The sequence below is a fragment of the Zootermopsis nevadensis genome, unplaced genomic scaffold (genome assembly GCF_977971745.1).
Source record: "Zootermopsis nevadensis isolate Lab colony 2312 unplaced genomic scaffold, Znev_1.0 Znev_ptg000022l, whole genome shotgun sequence".
Classification (NCBI taxonomy): Eukaryota; Metazoa; Arthropoda; class Insecta; order Blattodea; family Termopsidae; genus Zootermopsis; species Zootermopsis nevadensis.
The window spans coordinates 7,369,277-7,385,060 of record NW_028259154.1 but is presented as its reverse complement, the minus strand read 5'-3'; the positions used below and the strand labels follow the sequence as shown (position 1 = coordinate 7,385,060).

The 15,784-nt window shown below is 34.7% G+C and overlaps 1 protein-coding gene and 1 long non-coding RNA gene across 16 annotated transcripts in view; one reads left to right on the top strand and one right to left on the bottom strand.

Moving 5' to 3' along the window:
- Dhc36C (Dynein heavy chain at 36C) overlaps positions 1 to 15,784 on the bottom strand; it is a 111,713-nt gene that overhangs the window by 12,809 nt on the left and 83,120 nt on the right. For 9 of the 15 annotated variants that reach the window (XM_087353394.1, XM_087353393.1, XM_022066152.2 and 6 more), the window contains 12 exons: positions 15,405 to 15,596; positions 14,436 to 14,662; positions 13,995 to 14,173; positions 12,253 to 12,444; positions 11,788 to 11,971; positions 10,189 to 10,334; positions 9,812 to 9,964; positions 8,721 to 8,872; positions 7,786 to 8,005; positions 7,097 to 7,253; positions 4,796 to 4,962; positions 2,538 to 2,552 (listed from right to left, as the gene is read on the bottom strand). In XM_087353394.1, coding sequence (XP_087209520.1) covers positions 2,538 to 2,552; positions 4,796 to 4,962; positions 7,097 to 7,253; positions 7,786 to 8,005; positions 8,721 to 8,872; positions 9,812 to 9,964; positions 10,189 to 10,334; positions 11,788 to 11,971; positions 12,253 to 12,444; positions 13,995 to 14,173; positions 14,436 to 14,662; positions 15,405 to 15,596 — 1,984 coding nt within the window. Of the gene's footprint in view, positions 1 to 2,537; positions 2,598 to 4,390; positions 4,609 to 4,769; positions 4,963 to 7,096; positions 7,254 to 7,785; positions 8,006 to 8,720; positions 8,873 to 9,811; positions 9,965 to 10,188; positions 10,335 to 11,787; positions 11,972 to 12,252; positions 12,445 to 13,994; positions 14,174 to 14,435; positions 14,663 to 15,404; positions 15,597 to 15,784 lie in introns of those variants that run through there. The other 6 variants (XR_015536350.1, XR_015536351.1, XM_022066213.2 and 3 more) reach the window with 6 other exon arrangements.
- On the top strand, positions 348 to 15,623 carry LOC110830951 (uncharacterized). The gene is made up of 3 exons (XR_002543426.2): positions 348 to 497; positions 670 to 787; positions 15,455 to 15,623. It is a non-coding gene; the product is annotated as an uncharacterized LOC110830951 (long non-coding RNA).

Here is a 15,784-nt window from a genome sequence, read left to right as displayed (position 1 = left end):
CACGATATGAAAATTAAAATTGATTTTACAGATATAGGCACCCAGGCGCAGTCTCCAAAATTAAATGGAAGAAGCCTGGAGATGTAATAAAATCAAAAACGGGTAAAAACAAAATCAATATAAGCAGAGCAACAGATACACCAGATTTTAATTTTAATTTTGATAGACCTGACGATGATAGAATTGTATATCGAAACATGTCGTCAATTTTAAAAATGTAACAATTTTATGTGAAATTTTATGTGATTTTAACAATAAGCTTGTGAAACGACGGAAAATAAAAGTATTGTAAAAATTGAGGAACACAAGCAGGATGCAATTAAGATATAAGCATTACAAGACCTCTACATTCTGACCTTCACAGACAAAATCTGAGTGCATGCTAGATGACCTTCAAGTCAATTATTTATTATTAGTGTGCTGTATCAACATCCAGAAGGCCAATTACAGTTACAGCACAAGAGATGATCACAGGAAACAATAATAAATACAGAAAGGTAATAACAAACAGAATATAAAAATACACTAGTGCAGAGGATGCAAATACACAAAGAAAATTGCTACTAAATACATAAGTATATTTGTAATAATAATTTAAATAAATTAAGTAAATTAGACTATTATAGAATGTGATGAAGTGTAACAATTTTTGTTTTGAATATGTTCAAGTCCCTGCATACAACATTAGCAGCTGATGTGCATATAGCAGAAGAACTGTATTTAATTGAAGGGCTAAAACTGAACATAGAAAAATCTCTCAGATTATGAGAGAGATAACATTTCCCAGGTAAATATTTTCTGTTTTCACAAAGTTTTGATATGTAAGCCCTATATGGTACACAAATTAAACTTCTGGTTTGTTGCAAATAATGAGATCAATATATAACAAAATAAATATAAAAATGGATTTAGGCTTTCAAGTAAATGACTGGATGAAATGGTCTGAAAGTATCATTTTAAACAGAGTATGAAAAAAGCACTCAAAATTCATGTATGAAGGGCTCTGTTGATAGCAGGCCACAGACATGACTATCCCATGAGTCATTCTGTATTTTGTTAAATCATATTTTCATTTCTGTGAGGAAGAAAGCATAAATGTTGTATATTACAGGTTAAAGAACATCTGTAAAACAAACAAAACCCTACATTTTACTAACATTTAAAACCTGTAATTTTTAATGCTTCCTACTCTCAACTTTAGTATGAAATAATGATACCTCTGTAGTAAATTTAGTCATTGTAATGCCAAGGATTCATGAATAACACAACAGATCCAACAACACTTCCATGCACTGTAGAAAATAAGACATTGTTCAGGTCTTCACAGATATTTTGATTTAAAACATTGCACCAATACTGATGTTAACTATATAGTCCCTCATATAATTAATGGAAACATACTTCTATATGTAGTTCAAAATTGTACACATAGACAACTCACGCAACAAGTCATTTACATTCACTAGGAAAATAAAGTATGAAGTTAATACTGCATCAAGGTGATACATACCTTCAAAGCTCAGACCAAGATATCAGTATAATTATGTTGTTTTATGTAATATGCCAGAAATTGGGTTCAGTGAACATAACATTTACAGTGTATGCTGTAAGTACCATTAAGTCAAATAGTTTTCTTATACCCTTTTATCTTCTTCATAGAGCATAGGGGCCTCCTTTCAGAGGTTTATCATCTATATTTTTTTTAGACATTTGGTAGGGACTTCTCTACCAAAGACATGGGTGAGAGAGAAATGGCCGCTGAATCTTGCTTATGATACATATCATTCATGCTTGTAAGGTTATTTTACCTGCCGTAAAGCTATGACATGGGACTGCAAGCTTTACTTCCCCTCTGAAGGAAGTCATGCTATGGACTATTATTGACCTTGGCCGGGTTTGAACCCACAAACCTTGGGTCCAGTGACAAGCATGCTATGCTACCACTAGACCACCGAGGGTGACAAGTCAACAGTGATAATCTATAAATATTAGATTCTGCATATAGTGCTGCTATGACAAGTTTTGCATTAGGATTTCATTAAAAAATATGTAGGGTGCTTAAAGATTAGGGTGTCAAGAATAGTTCACTGCAATAATGTGTTTAATTTCAAGTTAATTCCAACATTCATGCTGCTAATTTTTAAAATTAGAGTATAAAAATACAGTTATAGTTTAAATACGAGCTAAAAGTTCAAGAATGTGAAAGTCATGAGATAGTCCACTACAGGAAAGACCTAAGGAGGCAGCACAAAATTATTTACCAAGCATGATCAAAATTGTTTAATAAAAGATGGATGGTTAAAAGTACTTTTAAATCAACCTTCATTATAAGGGAACAGTGGATTTAAAACCCCACACTATGAGGCTGCCAGCCAAAATTTAACTCCTGGTTTAATTGTTTAATGGTATGCCTGTGTGATGCATAATCAAGTGGATTGTGCACAAGCTGCAATGCAGATGATAAAGATGAATACTAGTCTCACGAGGAAGTAAGGACATCCACAAAAATATAAAATGCTAAAACAATTCTTGCTTACCTGTAACACTATATCCTAAGGATGCAGCATTATAGATCAATAAGGTACATCATTAAATGCCTACAATCAAAAACAGACACTATAATGACATAAAAACAGATATTAAAGAACTGTTAACCAATATGAAGATGTGTGCATTACAGTAAAGTTCTTTACCACAAATTTTGACTGTAGTGAAGATAATACTTGAGTCCCATATGGATGAAATGAAAACTGTTGCCTGTCACAGAGTTATTCCTGATTATTTGCACTCAAACATTTGTAATACTGCACAAGAGACAGCATACTTAAAGTACTGACCCTTCATACCTGGATTTATTTGATGATTGAGAAGGTCCATGAAAGAAATATGTCCTACCATATCTCATCAACTGTAACCAACTATTCATGAAATTTAAGCCCATTCATAACTAACAGCTGCAAATATGTATCTATTAGCTTCAGGATCTCTGTATGACTGTCCATGTATAATAACAAAAACAGCTAAATAGGTTCTTATGAAATTTGGCACTTGGGAAGTTTTACTAAAATGTCAACACATTCAAAGTTCTGTTGAAATCAAACAAAACAACAGGCACATTACATGAAGACTTTGTATGAGCTTCTGGGCAGTGAATCCCCCACATGGGGAGCTCTTAGCCTGTTGTATGATCATGAAGGGATCCTCTGTCATGATGTGTCACCTAATCAGATAGGTATCACACACCCTGCTCATGTACTGGTCATTGATCTCAGACAATATGACATCAGTGGTGCCATTCACAAATGTCAAAAAGCCAAATTCTGGATTTGCCAGTATTGTTATGTTTTGTGTACATTTCCAAACTTTTTTGATAATATAAACTATACATAGTCATGGAAATACATGAACAGAAAAAAGTCTTTAAATAAATATCAGAATGGGAAGCATTCAGTGTGGAATGGATAAAGTTTTTGAGAAGCATTCAATTTTTCAGAGCAGACTCAAGACAGGTTTAAGAAATTCAGTCACTACATTGACCAATACAATAGCACCTCACGTATTTATCCTAGATACTAGCCATTGTGACCAATGGACTTCATTCTACTGTAGAAATGAAATGTCATGTGACTTCAGCCAATGGATTGCCAATCAATTGGATCTGTCTACTTGAAAGAGTTTTCCCATAATGTAAATGATTTGCATGCAGCTGAATGCCACAATGGAATAATTGCCATTCTTTATTATTAGGAGCTCTCCAGTTCAAAGTTCACATTACTTATATGCTGTAATTTCCCCCAGTTCCCCTAGTATACCAGGCCGTGACATCTGCACCCACTGCCTTGCCAAGTCACTGTTATTAAATACACTACAGTTCTGGACAATACATAACAACTGTAGTTGACATAATATACTGTAATTAAATAAACAAAAGCCAAAGTATCTTAAGTTATCCTAATTTATATGGCATATGCTCAGATAAGTCTGCAGAAATGAAACTTTGGAACAGATAAAAACACATGTGAATAGAAATAGAAAAAGAATAGAAAAAATATAACACATTGTGCAAGAAGCCAGAAAAGCAGATATTTTGGTGGCATGGACATGTAAAAAAAATGAGTGATCAAGATATTTAATGTATGGACACCAAATGGAATACGAGTAGTTCATACAGTGGTGGAAAGAAAATGTTTGTAATGGATACTTGCTGGGAATTCAAACTGGTGAACACATAAACCTGAAAAAAAAATCTATAAAGAGGGGTAGTAGGAGAAGCAGAAGAACAAGGTATAGGCAAAATTGTCTAAGGGGTGTCTGTCAATACTAGGATTATGTACCTCAAAGTTGCAAATTATCCATTGAGAAGCAAAAGACATCTGCCACATGTACTTACAGTTCTATCCTGAGCAGCAATGAAAACAAATGAAGAATGCATTAACCTAACACATCAACTATGTGGATGACACAGAGTAGAATCAACTCATTCTATGAGATTTCAGGTTCTCACAGCAGTTTGTATGAAGATGACTATTTACTGGGACATTTAACCATGTAGTCTGGTAAATGTTTATTGATATTTCAGGGTGTTGATAATGTAGACAACCAGTACTTCTGAAACATTAGTGAACTTCTACTTCAACATACCAAGAAACAGTCATCTTCATTTGCATTATATGTACCTCAGACAATAGGAAATATAGAATACAAATGTAATGTAATGAGTCAACTACTGTCAAAACATGTAAAGAATCACTGTGTGTGTGTGTGTTCATTTTAAATAAGAGATTATCACAGCTACCTGTGTCAGCAGTATGTTGTTCAGTAGCTGCTCAGTCTCTTGCTGGTTCTTCTTAATATCAGCATTCTCGTGCAGGCCAAATACCTCAGGGTGAGTGATGAGGGGCAGTTGGCTCGTGTAATTCACAAACAGATCATTCTCTTTTCCCTTTGGAGCATAGTAGATATCTACATCAAACAAATCACACCCTAATAATTCCTTGATCCTTGGAATATCCGTCTATCTGTTTCATTGAAATAACTCATATCTTACTGTAGGAATTGTTATAACATCTGGTAAAGAAGATGTATATTAACTTGAAAAACAAATTTGATCTTGAACCAAAATGATCTACTAATGGTGCGATTTCAGATTCTCACAGGAGTAAGTATTAAGTCTTCTGCAATGATTTACTCTATATTCCAGCTAAAGTTTGCCAGACTACATGGTACAATATCCCAGGAAACAGTAATTTATTGATGTTTCCAGCAGATGAAGAACAGAACTGCTGCCACACTTTTCAGTTTTTAAACTATTTGCCTGATTCTGATGAAATTTTGCATAGTTAACCTACACTAAACACTGTCTAGCATATCAAACTTTAATTTATATTGGCCCATCAGTGCTGCCAACAAAAGTAAAACAATAAAGTTTCCTTGTGAATAACTATCACACCAAGAAGGTGCATGGAGGGTGAAAGTAACACTCCAAACATTCATGACTTAGATACCAGATGGAGGTGAAGAATTTTCACATTCCAGCCACTCTACCTCTGGAGAAAGAAACTTCAGAACCCAATGAACAGAAAACACCAAGTCCAAATTCCGTTGTCACCCTTCAGCTGCTAAATTAATAGCTTAATGCAAATTAAATTTGATGTAATTAACTTACACTAAAAATTGATATGCAAATTAAACAATCCACCAGTGGTTAGTACTTTTGTTTTGTATTAGGAAAACCCAACTTTGCATCTATTTTCAGAGACTGGCTATCCTATGAAATTTTTATTTTTCTCCTTAGTCCCATAAGACACATGCTCAGATAGTACAACATTTTTCCCAGTCCATCACCATTTTCATCAATCCCAAAGCAATGCAAGTACAGGGTTCCACTGTCTTGAAATTCTGGTACACATAAGTGTAAAAGATTGAATATATACATTTTTACAACATATTTAACCCTATACAGGTAGCCCTTGATTTACGACGAGGATGCGTTCCTGGACGCACCAGCATAAATTGAAACTCTTTTATAATGTAAATCAATAGGAAGTCAATGACATGCGTTCCCAGCACACAAACATTGATGAGTAATATAATGACATTACATTTAAAGCTCTGAAATAACGTAAATAAAATAAAGGGAATTTAAAAAATATATTTTATACACATACAATCGGCAAATTGTTGGTTCCCGCAATTGACTGCGATTCTTATATGTGATTGAAGTGTACAGTCATCCCTGCTGTTATGCAATAGTTGCATTCATGTAAGACGCCGACCTATAGAAAATCGCGTAGTAGAAATTACCCCGGTCCCTCCGCTGGGATTAAATTAGTCCTTTGAAAGTTTAAAGCGCCAGGAATGAAACTGCATGAGAACAAACTCGCATATGCAAAAGTTTGCATTTCACAAACAGCTTTTACTGGTTTATCAATCTCATTGGAGCAAATTCGAGTTAACGAAACACGTAATTGCATAGATGACTGTATTTATAATTTTTATTCAAAATCAGCTATGTAAGAATTACGATTTAGTATAAAATCAGTATGAGATTCATTGTAAAACGTCATAAATAATAGTGAAATATTTTTTTTTCACTTTTTGACTTGCTGGTTTCAAAATCAGCGTTATTCTGAATCGGCGCAAATTGAGGGCTACCTGTGGTTAAAATTTTTTTTCTGCCATAAATAAATTCATAAGAAAATAGTCAACTATCACAAAACTGGTATATGTTATTACATAGCACAATAAAAATACATGTTGTTAACCAGCTTCTGTGGCAAATATTTAAATGCAGTGAGATGTGAGAAAGGGCTTGACACTGGTGTCTAAGATTTTCATATTCACAAGCCCTAGATACAACTAATTATGGAAATTTTTCTCTTGAAAGGATCTGATATTGATATGTAGTACACTTCAGTGCAATGTAAAAAGAAGTAGTTAGTGTTATAAACTGTGATTACAGTGAAAAAATTGGTCTAAGAGAGAAAATTCTCTCTCTTGTCTTGATACCCAGAATGTTTCCTAATTCTCACCTCAAGCTTATATCAAACTGAAACAGCCCTTGTTTACAAACCTAATTTGAATGCCTTAAACATACCAAATGGAGAAAAGTAGTAAGTGTCTTCTTCCACAAGATCAGGACAGTAGAACTTTGCCAGGATAGTGTTTAGTGTGCGGCGGTCCCATTCATCGGTCACTCGTCCACCATAGTTACATTCCCCAGTGAGATATTTCAGTGCTTCATATTGAATATCCTGCATTTCAGGATACATAAAAATTGGCAGTAAAAGAATGCAGCTCAAGTGAACTACAAGTATCTTCCAAATGTTTATTTGCAGTTTTTGGCTTTGATGTTAATTTACTGAGGATACAAATTTATTATTGCAAAGCAAATTACACTACATATATCATAACACAGAGTAAGATATATTGTTAAATTAACTGGTCTGATAGCATCAGGATTCAAAGAATTTAAATGGAATAATAAGATTTATCCTTAAATTTATATAGAATCCTTTGATTGTATTATGTGAAATTTATATAATAGTATGAATTGTACTTTATAATATGTATTGTATTATTATTATTATGACTTTTCCCACATCCTATTGTCATCTGACTGTCTTATGGATCCATGGAATGTAATAAAGAGTGAGGGGGAGGGGGAGAGAGAGAGACAGAGAGAGAGAGTGTGTGTGTGTGTGTGTGTGTGTGCCACATCACAAAAAGAGCACAGGTGTATATCCAGATTCAATTATGTTGGAAATTAAGTCACTTGGTCCATACCTCATATTCATCAAGAAACATTCGTAACTGTGTAACACTGATGCATAAATCTATCTCATTGAACTCGTATGGAATGTTCCAACCCAGAGGCCCAAATGTGCGTCGTTCCTGAACCAGTGCATGGAAGAAGCATAGTCCATACAGCAGCCTCTTAAAGTTATCCAACTGCTTACAACTCTCAATGAACTCAGAATCATTGATTGGGTCACAGAGATATGACCTGTGTAACCAAGGAAAATATTAATAACAATTGAATTTCTCATTCTGTTTTAACATTTATATTTATACTTATGTTTTACTTGCGCCATATAATTTTAAAGTATAAACTCCTGATTTGCTTTCTATTTACTATATTCCTTAATTATTTTAAGTTCACTGCATGATTTTTACAAAATGAATGCATATAGGGCTGACTGTGTCTGTCTGTCTCTCTGCATGTTTCAACTCAAGAATTGCTGGATGGTTTTTATTAAATTTGTTATAAAAGTTATGCCACTAAAAGCTAACCCAAAATTAAACTTCTAATTTCCCATAATCAGCTAAACCAACATAGTGGATGCATTAACTTATGAGATGAGAGCAACACTTGTGCCACTTAAAACAGAGTCCTGAAATGATGTATGGTAACTGACATTTGAAGAATATACAACTTTTGTTAAGGTAACTTATTGTAGAATGTAAGAGAACAAAATGATGAATGTATAAAATCTATATTAGCATTTGTTCTGATGTCGACAACTAATAAACCACTGGAGCTAGACATTTGTTGGTCTCACAAGCAGCCACTTAGCAAAAGGTTTCCTCACCAAAATTTTGTTTATATTTTTATTAACTTCCCCTTCTGAGCAGCATTAATAAAATTCATCTACTATCATTATGCATACAGAAAGGTTACTTTAAATAGTTCATGGGAGGAAGACTTGTCCTAATGTTACCTGATGATGTTGGCCCTAAGTCCCTTTGGGGGTTCATTAGTCATCTTGATCCCATTCTGCAGCACCTGCACAGGGAAATGTGCAACTGGGTATGATGTGAGCCACAAGCGGAAGTCAGGATGTGTTGTCTCAGGTGTGAAGCTCTCACAAATCTGCACAGAATTAATTACTTTGATGACTGAAAACTTAGTTAGCATTCTACCTGTATCTCCCAGAAACTTCTTAAGAACAACTTTTCACAGTAAATCAAAACTCCTTAAGTAATCTACATACCTGAACAATTTAGAGACTGCACTATAGAGGAATTTTAAGGAATCATTCAGCAGTGTTTAATTATATCACCAGCTTGTTATAATTATTACTAAAATCTAATTCTTCTTCAAGCACATTGTTTATAAATTGATTGTCTTCTGTTAGTAATTAAAACATTCTCTTCAATGCTATTACCACTAATAACTACTACTACTACCACAACCACTACAGTTATTTTCATCCAGACTGGCATCACCATCTGCAAGTAGTCCCTCATTTAATTCAACACCAGTATTACTAACCTCATTGCATACTCTAAATTTCATTTCACTATTTATGGTCTTATATACCATTTAGATAATTACTATGCATGCAAGGATGCAGTTTTGTGACTGATTTCAAGAGGAAGGTTGAGGAAGACATATTTCACTGTATTTATTGTCATCAGAGTGATAATACAGCATGTGTAAGATGAATAAAAGAAAGCTTACAGCATGAAAACACTGCAAGAACGACACAAATTCTTAATACATAACTTAAGGTTCCTACTGCAACAAATTATCTTTTTCAGACTACAATCTGTCAGAAATGTAACATAATTACCTTTAGCATTTTTAAGAGTAGAATGAGGGTTTAACTGTAAACTCTGCATTCAAAATGTAACACGATAATGTCTGTTTGTATATCTGCATAACGTTTTTCTGAGCCCAGGAAGAAACGCAGAATATGCCCAGAAAAATCAGGAAACTTGGTAGTTCTAATGAGCTTGAAATATTAATTTCTGTAGGCATAATTTTATCTGCCTTTTGATGTCCCTCCAACTGGAGGTGTGACCTCACCTTTTCAAGGGTTGGCATGAAGCTCTCTGCCAAATGACAGTTTTGAAGTATGACCCATGTCCCATTATGGATGCCTTCCTCTACCAATTTTATGGCAATGGGGCCCTGCCCTTGACCCAAGCAAAGAATATATAAACGATTTGCTCCAAAGCCCTAGAAATAACAAAGCACACAAATTAAAGACAAACAAAGCTTTTTCATTAATAGAATTTATATTTAAATTTAGGCAACAAAACTGAAGATTTCATCAGGTGATATGATGAAGCTCAGATTACAATAAGGCTTACAAAGTTCTATCAGTTATTTTAAAAGAAGCAGCAAAGCTAAGGGACATGTCTTCTTTTATGAATAATTATTAAGTTTGTTCACAAACACACCTGATCATCTGCAAACTTGAGGAGTATAGCTGTGGGATCAGCTCCGGGGGTCAAGAAGAAGATGAGTGGCACACAACAATTTGAGTCACTGAAGGATGAAGTCAGGTCAAATGTAGGTGGCTCCACATATTCCTTCCCCAAGTTGTCTACAGTTGATAGCACAGAGAATACAATCTATCATCATCAGAAACAATTAACACTATCTCCTTCCCAGTACTCTACTCAGTTTGCATGTAACATGCATAATAAAACATAATTATCCCTTCCTTTTAGCTGTCTTCTGTAGACATCTTTTACCTCTGGACTGATATTTTATAATTATGTTTGGAAATCGAACACAGACCATTCTATCTCTGAGCATTTTTATCTACTTTCACCAATAAGCATGTTAAGGGCCACATACAAACTTCTGAATTCTTTTTGCAGCCCTCAATTAAAATAGATTTTTTTATTCTTGTTCTGTGATAAAGAAGTGAAGGAAAGTTATATTTACACGTGTAAAATTTTTATTTCTCATTTTAAAGTGTGGCCCACATTTCCAACCTATAAATGTGGCTTGGTCTTTTAGACTTGTTTCCAATAAGAAAACATACCTTGAACGCAATAATAAATCCTAACCAGATGGCTGCCAGCCAACAAGAAACAAGTCCAATAGTAGGCTTGATGCCTACAAACCTCTGAACAGGCTCTGTGTACCAACAATGTGATGTAACAACCATAACAGGCCAAACAGGTCTAAACTAGGAAGGATGATGATAAAGACAGTGATAATAATGATTATTGTGATGAAAATTTAATAAGGATTAAGAAATAATATTTTTCTTCATTTAAAAAAGAAGAAGAGTGATTAGAGCACAAAAAAATGGAAATTTAACAGAAAACACTGGTTCTATTTAACTGAAAAGAACTATATTAAAAACACTAACAATTAACATGGTGCATTTCATAGTTCCAAATGTTTAAAATCTACGGATTCAGAGAAGTTTCAATTTCTCATTATTTATTCCACAGAACTAACATTTTCAATCTGAAACTTTGTGTTCTATTATGAACTTCTCCTGGATTTATAATTTCAGAATAATCAAAGTATAGCAGAAACAAGATACAAATGTTTCATACAACATTTGTAGATGTGCTTAAAGCATGTCAATCTTTATATTTCAAGTTCTATTGATTCAACAAACAAAAATATTTAATGCAGTCACTGTAGTATTATCTACTATGCTGAGACGCATTCTTCCCAAAGATCTAAAGTCATACAAAATTTTATGACTCCACACTCAATGGCACTAGTATTAATCCCACCTGAGCAGTTCACAGAGCCATAATGTTGATGCTGTTAATGTTGAGATTTAAAAGTATCAATAAGATGTCTCAAATGGCATGTTGTTTGTGCTGAGCTTCACAAAAATCAGTCAATTAGTATTTATATTATTTTAGTGGGATATTCAAAAAGGAAATAGTCACAGTTCACTAAATATAAGAATGCATTAAATTAAAAATACAACTTCAACAAAGCAGCTGTAACCCTGTTTGACCCTCACTCAATCATTATTAATCCATTCAATAGTGATAACTCAGAAAGTAAAGTGTTCATACGTTGCACAAAGTTCTGAACAGCTGTAACAAGTTTGTCAGGTCGTATACATCGGAGAACAAGCATGTTTTCAAACTCCGATAGTTTCTCAGGCCAAGGAGCAGGAAACTTGGCATTTTGGGGTTCTGCATCATCAAACACTGCCTTCCATTTGTCTTGATTCTTCTCCATGTGAACACGAATACCCTGGAAATAAATGGGACTTTATGGTCTGTAGGTAATGAAAAACTTTTTTTTCCTAACCCATCTATATTACCAGTGACAAACTGCATATACTCTGCCATCTTTTGCTATAAAAATATATGAAACATTTTACCAGTCACCAGTGAATAGTAGAGTATTTCTTACAGAGAGCATAGCATGCTACCTGGATTATTTTAAACTTTCTGAAAAGCAAGCAGGAGAGGGAACTATCCCATAAGCCCAGCTGGGGACTGAAACCAGCTGTTATCAATGTCAGAACACACCTTGAAATTATTCAGATCATCAAGCTGGCACCAACCATCCCAGTTCTTCTGTGGCAACCAGGCAACAGGTTTTGCATATGGATTGCCCAAACCAATCCCCCCTGTCAAGAGGAACATCCATTCTCGAACGTCCAACTGATTCTTGTTCCTCAAGAGGTTCACAGTCAGTATAAAGGAGAAGAACAGCTTGTCCTGACAGAGCAACAACAACAACAACAACAACAATAATAATAATAATAATAATAATTGTGAAGGAGGCTGAAAAACGGACCAAGTATCAAGACCTTGTGTTTGAGCTAAGACAGCTGTACCCAGGATTCACTGTCAGACTAATCGTCCTTATAATCAGAGTTCTTGGAGGAGTCAAGTCGTCACTGCTGGCCAACATTAAGCTTATTCCGGCATGCCAGCGTAATGCTGAAACATTACTCAGCTGGATGCAAAAGGCTGTGCTTCTTGGGTCGCTCCGACTACTACGTGCACACGAGCCCAACTCACTGTAGCCGCCCATCTCGTGGTTCAAGCTGTGGCTACAGTTTCACCTGGGCTGCAAGCATCCGAGTTATGACGGCAACACGCCTGAAGTTTTTGGCTGCTTGTGGACCAATTAAACAATTGATCATAATAATAATAATAATAATTACAACATGGAAACAGTAGAAAACCTTCAGGCTTCATAAAAGATTAAGTTTTTGATTAACTGTGTGACTATCAGTTTCTCATGAAGGACTGTGTTCCATGAAATTTTCTGGTTACATGAAGGACTTTTCTCTTCATTTTTGTGCCCAGACCAGCTCTGAAGCCTTCCCAGCCTCTTACCCAAAATGTACTGGAAGTACAGTGGTGAAGTGACTGCAGCATGAAGTGAACCACTCACCTCCATCTATTACTGAGATTAAGAAGCTATAATACTTTATGTTAGAATGCTTAAGAACAGAGGCAACATTACTTTTTATAATAACAATATCAAATAATTACATTTTATATATCACTAAAAGAACATTCTGTGCAAGACACCATATGGCTTGTTACATTTTCAAAATTTATCTCTGTATTACTTTCACTGGCACTCTGTAAAAACTAGAAAAAATACATGATGTCAAAATAACATGACATGTAGAAACAGAATATCATCTGGACAAAATAATGCATGACCATTGTAAATAGAAAGGAGATGTGTAGAACATACACAGAATGAATAAGCAGACCATATGTACACCCAGCACTCTTGTGACAGGCCACATGGTCTTTTATTGTCGCCACATGTACAGGAGCTCAGTAAGGGCTAGTTTTCACATTAGGTTGGTACTGTAGGTTATATTTTTTTGTTTATAGATCATGTAGCAGTAAGAGAAAGTATTGTTTGAAGCCAGAAAAGAGCACATTTTCTTGCCTTCTTGACAGATTCGTTTTGGATTTTGATCGGGTAAACATAACAAATTAAATTAATTTCTTTGTATGTCTATCTGTCCGTCATTTTGTAACAATTCTAACAGCAACATAACTTAAATAAGGTGCTACAACTGAGTGATATATCTCTAAATGCCATTATTATAAGTTCAACCATATTCTGAAAATCTGGAAAATAGGTGAAAATGTAAATCATATATTGTGAAACTTACTGTACAGACTGACAAGGTTTTGGGCTACTGTTCACATTATGAACCTTCAATAAGTTATTATAGATAAAGACAGAATGTATGTGATATGCAAATGTTCATACTGAGTGACTATGGACTTACCTTCTCAAACAAGCCCCTGCAGACATTAACGTATAATGAGTATGTGAAGCATTTAGTGAGGACTGTGATGTGTTGTTCAACATCTTCCACCTTCTCTGTGTTGTCAATTGCAGCCTTGAAGAGGCTCACAAACCATATCAGAGAATACTGGTACATAGGGTTGATGTTGGCCAGGTCAGCTGCAGCAAATAGACAAGGCATGACATACAACAGAAGGTGCAGGCATTGGACAAATGTTTGAACAATTAAATTATTTAAATTTCCAATGTACAGGGTTATGATAATAATCTCAGCCTCCTTAATTTGACCATATCTTCTTGTAGTGTTTTTACTTGTATGTCTTGTCTAACATTCTGGTAGTTCTTGTTTATTTTTCCAGTGGAATACTTTTGAAACTCATGTTACGTACTACCTGTCTATAAACACCACATCGAAACATACCAATGGTATAGTAGAGGACAGAAGAGTAATTGGCAATGGGTCTGTACACAAGCCGAGCCTTGTCGACAGATTTCTCAGTCTCCTCAGCCACAGACTGTTTGTCCTGGATTTCATTGGCCAGTGACTTTGAGGAACTGAGCACATTAACAGCTGTCTCATCCTCCAAGATGTTGCCCTCTGATGCAGACAAAACTTCTAGTATCTTGTCTTCTATCTCCTTCAGCATTCTAAAATAAATCCCAAAATGAAAACAACTGTTAAGAAAATTGAGTAACTATGACAATCAATCCATGGATAAAACACTAGTATGTGTTATACAATTTCTGTATAATGGAATAATAAGTAGAACATGGCATTATTTTATCAGTTTGCCAAACCACTTAAAGGTTATCAATAAATCTGATACTAGCAGTCTATACCAAATTCACTTTGACTCACATTTACTTTATTGAAACCAATGTTTTCTCTAAAACAGCTTATCAGACAAAAGATCTGTACATAACATAAAATATTAGTATTATTGAGATCTATAACTTCAGGGTTGTAGCGCCATGTAGTCTGGCATGCGTGTGACTTACTCATTACCCTGATGATAAAGGCAGCAAGGACCTCTAAAATGTTGGTAGATTTCTACATGACACTATAACCCAGAAGATGGCCAACTTAATAGCTGTGAGAACCTCAACTACCATCTATAACTTTTATTTGAAATATAATAGTATAATTCAATATGGTGCATATTTACTTAATTATAAAAAATAATATCCATCTATGCTGTACAATACCTTCGCCACTGATTATCTCTATCAACAACAAATTAATATGCCATGTTTTTGTCACTCTGTTGGTATCCACTTCCACATTTTGTCTGGTCATACCATTTGAAGATATCCAAGATGTTGGTTCCATATTCTTATCACTGCATTGCTTGTAGCTGTAATAATTTAGATAGCTATCCTGCCAGCCTACCTCTTATTCTTAGCTCTCTGTATAATAAGCTGGTTCTTCTCTGCCTCCAGGTCAGATTGCTCCTTAGCAACAGTAATGCCCAGCAGCTGGTCCTCCAACCCAACAGGTGTTACCATGAAGTTCAACAGGGTTACTTTCACTAATACCTCAGGTTGATAGTGTGGATTGTGTAACTTTGTTGTGATGTACATCCTTGAATTAAAAATATCAAAACTTTAATTTAGAATTCAATTCTTTAAATGAACATTATGGTACCAAGGAAAAGGCCAGTTTAAAATTTATATATATAAATTAAAAAATAACAAAATCAGACTTAAAGTTGTTCCATGACATGAAAACATGTAGATAATTTTGATAAAATTTAGCTTCATGATTCATCA